General features: G+C 29.0%; 1 protein-coding gene across 1 annotated transcript in view; it reads left to right on the top strand.

Annotated features, from left to right (window-relative positions):
• Window positions 1-1,567: 1,567 nt before the first annotated feature.
• The window catches only part of LOC111618446 (exportin-7-like), a 124,517-nt gene continuing 115,763 nt past the window's right edge, over window positions 1,568-10,321 (top strand). The window contains exon 1 of the mRNA XM_023359991.1: window positions 1,568-1,613. Within this exon, the coding sequence (XP_023215759.1) occupies window positions 1,593-1,613 (21 nt within the window). The 5' untranslated portion in view covers window positions 1,568-1,592. The remainder of the gene's footprint in view (window positions 1,614-10,321) is intronic.

Raw genomic sequence — 10,321 nt, 5'->3', positions numbered from 1 at the left:
AAATAGACCTTGCATTAATTAAGAAATTTTCCTATTCTAATCTGAATTGTAAATTTCTAATGCAAAATGATTGTTTTAATTCTTTCAGTCAGAAATGAATGTTATAATCTCTATTTATTATATATAATAGACAGCAAAGCAAATTAAAACCCGAGTCCCTCAAAGGCTGCCACCTTGACCGTCTGTTTAAATAATTGTTAACAAGTCATTTAATACTTTTGCGCTCATTCAGAGAATTGTTAAAAACATTTTTTAAACTAATTTAAAATTTCTACAAATATTTATTACATTACATTCAATGTCCTATGTATTCTCCATATCATTTTCTTTTCAGTTTTTGAGAAGCAACAAATAATCTGCAGGAAAATATAAAGATATAAGAATTATGCGTTTTGCATAAAAAAAAAGTAGGCCTATTAATTATTTTAGACTGAGACAGCGTATTGTTTTTTAGAATAACCAGGTACTTTTTTCGAAAATTAGTAATTTTGGAATTATTTTCTGGATCCCAGATTCTCTAGAGAAGCAGGTTTGACTCATTTACAGTAACTTGCGTCATCCAGCTCCTTAGTGTCCACTAAGACTCTTTCCGCCCTTGCTAAGAGAGCCTCTTTAACAAGCCCATTATGGGTTCGGCCGGGCCCACAATAGGACGGGCTAGGTCGATCGGTGCCCGACATATCCGGACGGGCCACTCCCCACGTCGGATTCGATCCAGGATACCCCAGAACGATAGGCTGCCACCTTAACCGCTCGCTCATCCGATCGTCTGAAATGCTAAGTCAGAGTCATGTTAATAATTTTGAGTCTTCCGTACCAACTTCTTTAGCTGCATTATGTAGATATACATACAAAACAAAAATATTAGTAATGCGCGGTAAAATGAGATCCCGAAAAAGGTTGGATATGCCCATGTGTTAATGCGGTCCTGTGTCAAGTTCCATCTTTCATCATCAAACTGATGATGTTGAATGGATGGATTTTACCAGACTAACATAAAGAAGAATGATCTTCATTGTTGATCTGGCCAAACTCACGAAGAATATGGATAAGTTCTTTTAGCGCCCAAAGAATAAAAAGATATCAACTTAAAAATAAAAATGTATACGTATATAGCTTAATATATATNCTAGTTCTGCTGTATCAATTAGGTTGACAACTTGGTCAACCTAATGATATAGCAATAGGCTCTTCTTGTTGAGAATTATTGGATACCTTTAGCCCATACAGATATCAAATATATAAAATATAATAATATTTGTAATCAAAGTAAAGCTTATTTCAACCGTTGTTTAAAGTAAACAACCCGGCGTGATCCGTTAAGCCTAAATAAGATGTTATTTCTTTTCGGTTGCTACGGTAACGCTAGTTTCTTTTCTTTGCAATGATTACTGAAGAATCGACGAATTCCTCTGCATTTTCTTACATTTGATCATTGTAATATTCGTTATAATTCTATACTTTTTCCATTTTCCAAACAGTTAAAAACCAATGTACAAAATTCTAATCATGTTTTTATACATATAAATTATTATTGAAGTGTTATTTATTCTGTGGATTTTCTAGGCTTAAATCAAAGATTTGATAGCCTTATGAATCATCATTCATATGAGGTGATTATACTCAGAAAATTAATAGTAAATGCTACTGTTTTATTCAAGAATATGCTTTTGTTACACAGCATTAAAATATAATAATGCATATATTCTCTTATCTATTTATAAAGTTTAAGCTTTATTTTATTTTATTTTTTTTTTAATTTTTCAGTACATTTATAATGAATGAAGAATATAAATGTGAAGAAAACAATAACTTCTACTACTATGATCTCTTATACTTATTTTACATTTGTTTTGTTGTAAATATTAATATAATAATTACATTTAAAAAAAAGAAAAGCATATTTAAGCGATGTGATTTTATCAAAATTGGGATTTGTTCTTTTAATAGTTCGAGTAATTATTTTTTTTTTTTAATGTATTTTGCAAAATTAAGGTAAATTATATAATTTATACAAAATATAGTTATTACACGTCGGTTAAATAATGATTTACTACAATAAAATTATGTGCGATAAACGTATAATTTTATGTAATTAACTTTTGTTTTAAGATATAAAAATGAGCTTATCTATTTGTATAAATATTTATATGAATATATTTATATCCATTGTATTAGTCAGGGATATTTTTTGTTGCATTAGTAATATTTCTAAAGGAGTGGAAGGTTAATTGATGATCATGAAATCATTGGAAGTATATTTCAATATAAATATAAAAGTAATTTGTTTTGCTTTATATTTATTAATTTATCATTTCTTTCGTGAGTAGGATTCAAACATATCAAATACATTTTTCATGCATGATGATGATAGTTTGTGTGTATGGTTTTGTTACGAATTATATATATTTTACTAGACTCTTGTCTTTTGCATATCTTTTTGTTATGTTTCCAATATTGCTTTACTTAATTATGCTCACTATTATTTGCTAGGTTTAAAAGTTATTAATTAAGTTACATTCAGGTTGGAACACTATTCCATCCTAAAGTGTTCTAATTGCCTTAAACTGCACTGAAATGAAAATCAGTGCTTGTCAGTGCAAACTTTGTTCTCACAAGATGGCATTAACCAAAAGTGATCACATAAAGATTTTGGGGTTTAACTCTGCCATTTGGGAATTCAAACAGAAAAATTTTACTATAAAATAATAAGAATGGTATTAAATGTTACTTGTTAATGATACAGTATATTGTATATAACTTCTATGTATTTTGTACTCCAATTTCTTTTTGGACTACTGTATTGTGTTACTCTAAACAGTTATATAAAAATGAATAAACTACATTATACTGTACTTATCAGAAAACTGCATTTGTCATAAACCACAGTACTACCAATAGAGGATATTCCAGCTTTTTTTGTTATTTTTAAACTGTAATTTGTTTCTTTCCATCCTAAGGAAGGTCAAAACCACTAAGAAGACCTAAAATCCAGTAATTTTTTAATAAGTGAAATGTTTTTACCTTTGTTGAACAGGCATTATCAGTTTGCCTGATAATGCCTGTTCAACATGGGCAAAAATGTTAGCACTTATTAAAAAATTGCTGGGTTTTAGGTTTTCTCAGTAGTTTTAATTCAAGTATACCCAGTTTTGAGTGGTAATATTTTATGGTAGGTTGTTTAAATTAAGACAACTGAAAATGTTTGAAAATTAAAATTATACTGCCTTTTTAAAGGTTTGAGTAAACTACATTACAAAAAATAATGTGTTTTATATATTGGGTTGTGCTGCTTAGTGCCAAAATTGCCATTTGGTGATATTTTTATTAAAGTTGCAATAAAAATATAACACTGACAATAGCAAGTGGCAATAAGAACTCTAATCTGCTTGTTTCGATATTCAGTGTGAAATTGAATCACATATCACACTTCAGGAAAATCAGCAGAATGTCTAGTTTATATGCAATGGGAATCCCATGCACCACACACGTAGAAATTTCATGTCACATGGCAAGTTCCAGTAGAAAAGTTGGAAATGATGTTGAGAACCGAAGGCAGTTTTGTGCAATGCCATCTGGTGTTTCCAGATTGAGTTTTTATTGACTGACAGAAATTTTTTGGGGTGATTTTTTCACTTTGATCTTTTTTTAGTGGCCTAAAACAAAAATTTGACATGACAGAACCTGTGAAATACTGTTTAAATTAAACATTGTGATCAGATGTATTTGGATTATTATTCAGAAATGATTCCTATTGCTAACAAGGAGAGGGTCATATATTCAGGTCTCCAATTCGAATGAAACTTGAGCATGTAGCATTAAACACAAACAGCTCTTTATCCAAATAATAGGACTCACTTCTCAAGTATTTCCCAAAAATGGGCCTCTGAAAAAACTTAGTGTTTAGCTCATAAGTCTTTGAAAGTTCACGTCTCTTACAGCTTTAAGAGACGGAAACTTTCAAGGCTACATATTTACCAGATTTTGTTTGAATCAGAGATCTGAATGTCTGATCCTCTCCTTCTAAGTGCCAGCTTAACACATTACTTTTGCTTTCCAGATGCCAAACTGATAAGGCTACCAGCACCTGCATTAATTAGTAAATAAAACTGATGGTAATAAATAATTTGAAGTGTTGAAAGAAAATTAAAAACTGGTCAATAGTTGGTGATATTTTTAAATTTTTCAGAGCAACCCCTGATAAGTATATGTCATTTTTTAAGCAGAATAGTTTTAATAAGAAAATTAACTATTTTCTTGTTAACTAATTTAATAATTAAAAATTCTATAGGTGTTTTATATTTTTAATATAAATTTTGTTTTACTTTTTATAAAATCTTATGTAAGGATATTAGTAATTTTTATTTACACATAAACACAAATTGTCTTGAATTCCAATTAAGATGAAATAAAAACAATTTTCATCATTTATAAATGCAAAATATGAATATATATTACTTATTAAATTTAATAAGTAACTTTTTAGATGAATTGTGTACATTTATTACCTCTTAATTTTATTCTAGTTTATTTTTAGATTATGATGATACTTATAATTTCCTCATGTTTGCTCATGTATTATGCCAATAATACTAAATTTAGTTTTTGTTATATATATATATATATATATGGACGTGTGTGTCCCTATATTTCACTTTTCAGCCAAAACTACACATCGCACATGAATGGTGTTTGTATGTGATAGTAGCCTCAAGTCTCCATTCGTGCACTATGGTGGTTGCGTCTTGATAGCTATAAGGGTGCAGGAGATATGGGCTTGAAAGTGGTTGAAAGTGGAAGATTTTCTATTTTGATTTTAAATTTGATTTTCAATTCGATTTTAAATTTTCAAATTTAAATTTGAATTGGTTCGATTATAGAATGATTGTAAACGTTCCAGAAAATTGATCAAATTGAAAATACAGTGGTACCTTGGTATATGTCTGCTTTAGAATACGTCCGATTCGGAATACGTCCTGTTTGGACGAAACAAATTTTGCTCAGTATATGACATAATTCAATTATACGCACCATCAATGAACAAGTAGCACTATCGGTGTACTAGACCAGACTAGACGTTCGCGGTGCAATGGTTTATAACTTTGTTTAATTTCTTCTGATTTTAATTTGTAAGTAAAATTTTATTATTTTTATTAATCACGAATCCCAAAAAGGCAAATGAAAAGCGACAGAAAAGTAAAAAAATGACTAGAATTACAATGGAACTGATGAAAGAGATTGTTGAGAAATACGAAGGTGGCACGCGTGTTTGAGATTTTAACTGTTGTTTACCGTATTCTGAGAACGACGATATGGGCAATTGCAAAAAATAAAGACATTATTAAATCTGCTAACCTTGCGGAAGGGGTTAAATCGATTTCTAAACAGAGATCGAAGATATTAGATCATATTGAGAAATTGCTTTTGCTTTGGATAACTGAAAAACAGTGCTGGAGACAGCGTATCGGAAGCAATTATTTGCGAGAAAGCTAAAAAGATACACGCTGATCTCACAAAAAATCAAGCAGGAACTAGCCAGGAAAGCGAGGTGTTTAAAGCCAGCCATTTTTTTTACACGAGAACGGATTAATCATTTTTACGTTACTTCTTATGGGAAAGGTTGGTTTGGTATACGTCCAATTTGGTATAAGTCCAAACATTGGGAACGGATTAATGTTGTATACCGAGGTTCCACTTTGGTTTGTTTGACTGGACGTAAAAATTCTCTGATTAATCTGGAAACGGGGGACTTAATTCTTGCATTCTGTGCTATAAGGGTGCGGGAGATATGGGGTTGAAAGTGGTTGACTTCGAAGATGTGTAACAATGGAAGTGTCAACAATAGAAGTGTTAACAATGGAAGTGTTAACAATAGAAGTGTTAACAGTGGAAGTGCTAAGAATGGAAATGTTAACAATGGAAGTGTTGAGTAACAAAGGAAGTGTTAATATAAAGCGGCATGCAAGATTTACAGGCGGTTTTTTGCGTTTTTGTGGGAAATCGAACATATTTTTAGACTCGTAAAAATTCTCTAATTAGTCTGGAAACATGGGACCTAATTCTTGCATTCTGTGAAAACGGGTAAGATTGGCTATAGTGTAATTGTCTTAATCTTCACTATCGTTACTTTTTGCCCAGCGAAGCGAGTCCTTGCAGCTAGATTCTAGATTACTTAGAAAAACAGTCTTTTATATAAAAAAAAAACTATATTACATACAAATGTACGAACAAATAAAAACCCAGCAAAGTGGGTCCTTGCAGCTAGTTATAATATAAAATTTATTTGATATATGTGTTTTACTTTTTTGTCATGCTTATTTGAATTAAATTAATTTTACTATAATCTAAAAAAGTAAAATAAAATATTTTTGTTATTAACTTGCATGTGTAATTTGATTTTTACAAAACATATTTCTGTTTAGTTTCACGTCGTCTTTACTTTTGTTAATGGTCAACTCAGTTCAGTATTTTATTTCAAATCTTCTGAGTAGGCTAATAAAGAACAATGAGTCAAATTCCAAAGATCTCAATTTGCTTATTGTCTACATTTGGAAAAATATTATTTTCAAATGAAATTTTATCTAGGAATTATAATTTTAGAAAAAAGTCTTTTATTTTAGACTTAGTTATCCATGTTACAGTAGATGGAGAATGTATTCTGCAAAACTTCCAGAAATATGGAAGGGAAAAATATTATAATAAAATATATCTGTCCATAAATTACATCTACATTTTTCTTGAAATTTTTACTCTCCCTCTTCCTCTTGTCCCAGTTTGTCCATATTTCCATAACCCCTCCCCTCTTTGGACAGGCAACAAAACTCAACTTCCCTTAAAACCTTTATCACTTTATGAATGATAGATACCATAAGTAGAAATGAAACATACAAGAAACTTTGAAATAAATATAATAAAATGCATAAACTGTATAAAATTTAATGAAATAAATGAATGTCCAATGAAGCTCAAATCCTCGCTTCCCTCTTGTCTGACTTGTCATCACCCTTTCCATTCCTTCAGGTGTAAACATCATTATGATCCCCTAAGGTTAGGGAATTGAAAAAATTTATGATTAGATAATAATAAAAGATTTTTATAAAAAATAAATTTTCTGTATTTTTAATCTTTTAATTTTTTTTTTTTTCTTATTGCTTCTTATGGTAGATTCATTTGTGATGAAAGCGTAGATACTGCATCTGCTCTCTGAAAATGATCTAGTTTTTTGATTTTGCCTTTGACATTACTTTCTTTGATCTTTTTGAAATCTTGCCACAAAAGTCTTATTGTTTAGATGATTTGTACGAATAAAAGAAAACTAACTAAAAGCTGTTTATATTTTATATTAGTATACATTGTGAATGTAAGCATTTATATTTTACAATATTTACTATCTGGATAAACTCTTAAGTTCTGTAATAATAGAAACATTGTACTAACCTTGTATAGTTTTGCAGTTACTACTTAAAAACGTAACACAAATGTTTTTGACCCACTTCTAGGGTCTTCCTCAGGTGTTTTATAAGTTTTTCTGGTGCGATTCCGATTTTTGTTACGATAACTGTTCAAGTCTTCAATGCTTCCATCTTCGGAATTTATTTTCTAAAATTTCAAAATTTCAAATCTTAACTTTGAGAAAGTATCTTCTAGCATAAATAGTTGCTAAAATTGAACCATGAATAAAGAATGTGGGAATATTGAGGTTATCATATAAAATAAAGAATACAAAATCCAGAGAAACAAAAGTAGACTTTTGGAACTAAGAAATTTAATATGTTGTTAATTGAACATAGATAGCCTTCTTGATAAAAAGCACTGAGTTCAGCGTTAATACGATTTTGGTGTGAGTTTTATTTATTTATACAATTTTGGCGTGAGTTTTATTTATTTATCTATTTCTATACTTGAACATAGATATTTTATTGAGTTAAATATTAATCAAATATTAAGGTAAAATATAGTTATGAAATATATTTCTATATTTTTATAAATTTTACACTTTTGTAATTTTAAATTTAATCTATATTTTTAAAAATACATATTTTGATGAATTGTGCATTATAAATTATATATCTTGGTTCCACTATTATTATTTTATCAAATTAAATAATAATCTATTGTGAATTTATTTTTGATTCCTGCCTTGTACCTTCTTATTATTAATTTTCTTCAATTAACAGTTTGATTGGTTCTACAATACAAATCTTCATGTCTGTTTTTCTTTCATTTTTCTTTGAATACATTAATTACTCATACATTCTTTTACATATATTTGTCACAATATCTTTTCGTTGTTTTTGGTCACATTCTCAGTTATTTTTCCTATTTCTTTTGGCCAAACATTTTAAATAATATATATTCAATCTTTCCTTGCTTTTATATCAGTTCAGATTTCTTTATTATTCAGCAGTTTTTTTTTCAATTTTAACTGTCTGTTTAACATATTTATTCTTTATTTTCTTTTCTTGTTTATTCACCTTATTTTCTGATCTATGCTTTAATTTTGTTTTGATATGAAAATGTAAAGTCTTCAATATAATAAATATTCAAAAATTCATAATTCAAATTCAAGTCCACTATCTTGTGCTTTTCTAAACCAGTTCTCTTACATTATGAATTTTCATCTTTACTTATATATGCTCTGTAATCATATTTCCCAGGTAAATTTTTCAATATTTTTTGCCATTCCATTTCTTGTTTTTTCCTTTTCACATTATTATAATCTTAATTTTCCTTATGCTTATTTACTTTCTAAATTATTTATTTTTTCTATATATTTACCATATACCATACATTTGTTATCACTCTTTTCAATTGTCTATAAATAAGTCTTTTTGTTTCCTTCTGCTTAGTATTTCATCATCTTTGCCACATTTATCATATGATAATAGCAGAGTCAGTACTCTTGTGTTGCTTTCTTTTTCTTTTGTTAAGCAAATGTCGGTAGCAAGAGGTTGCACCCAAAACACCTCATCTTGTTTTTGCACTCCTTTCAAAATATGGATCATTCGCTACAATTTGATCAATGATTTTGATTATTGTTATCAAACTTTTACTAAGGAAATCTGTAGAGAAATTCTTTGGATTCTTCATTTTCAGAATCACTATTTTCCAGTTTTACACGAATTCCTTGTTCTGCCAGTTCTTGAAGATCATTGGTAAGGCTCTCACCAGAAAATCTGCAGTAACTCTTCAATATCCTGCTTATCTACATCTAGTTCTGCTGTATCAATTAGGTTGACAACTTGGTCAACCTAATGATATAGCAATAGGCTCTTCTTGTTGAGAATTATTGGATACCTTTAGCCACAACTTCTTCCACACTTTGTTCATGCATTTATCAGTTAATTCTTGCCAAGCAAAGTTGATAATGCCTATGGCATCCATGAAGTTATATTCTTTCCAAAATTTCACCAAACAAACATAGATTTAGGGAAAGTACAGTGCTGTGATTAATTTCCACTTTTGCTGATTGGTTCGTGTTTGGGAATAATTGTATTATATATGAATCAGTGAAATGCCACGATAATTTGAATAAGGGTACATTTTTAGCTTTTTTTTTTAGGCTTCGAGCAGATCGCATTGTATCAAATCAGCGTTAATAGAGGCAACTTTAAGTGGGGTCTTACTGTACTTGACAAAAAGTGTTCCTAATATATTTGAGTGTTTTTTTTGAATTACTGTTTTTGTATTACCTCTATCAATTTATTTTTAAAATAATTTAGTTATTTTTTCACAATAAGCTTTTATTTGTATGTTTTACCTTTTATTCTCTATTTTTTTTTCTTTTCTTTTCTTTTTTAAAATTTTCACAAAGGCTTTATCTTTCCAAACAGTTTTTTTTTCTTTGAGAGTAGATGCCATTCATTATATGCTGGGAATTTAGTAATATTTTGTTTATTGGATTTTTAGTATATTTTCATTTCTTTGATATTGTAAGTGATATGTTACAGATGAGATAAGAATGATTGATAAATTTACTGATTTATAGAACCAATTTTATTGTATTGATGAGTTGGTAACTCATCAATACAATAAAATTGCAATAAATTTCTTATTAATGATTTACATAGTGTTGTTTAAGAAATTTTGTTTCTTAGTTCTTAGTTACGTTTTTATTTGTGTTTTTGACAGTATCATTGTTTTCAGTTATAATGGTAAGCAGCATTTATAATTTATGATTTTTAAATCTGATTACTGGAACATTACCTAAAACAGAGGATAGTTGAATAAGAATCAAATATAAATTTATTATTAATAAGAAACAAGATGGTCAGTGGCATGAGCATAAAACATCTTTGACTACCCTTGCAATCATGGAAGT

This window comes from Centruroides sculpturatus, unplaced genomic scaffold (assembly GCF_000671375.1).
Source record: "Centruroides sculpturatus isolate CEXI.00-Female unplaced genomic scaffold, Cexi_2.0 scaffold5, whole genome shotgun sequence".
NCBI classification, from domain to species: domain Eukaryota; kingdom Metazoa; phylum Arthropoda; class Arachnida; order Scorpiones; family Buthidae; genus Centruroides; species Centruroides sculpturatus.
This window is presented reverse-complemented; position numbering and strand designations above follow the sequence as displayed.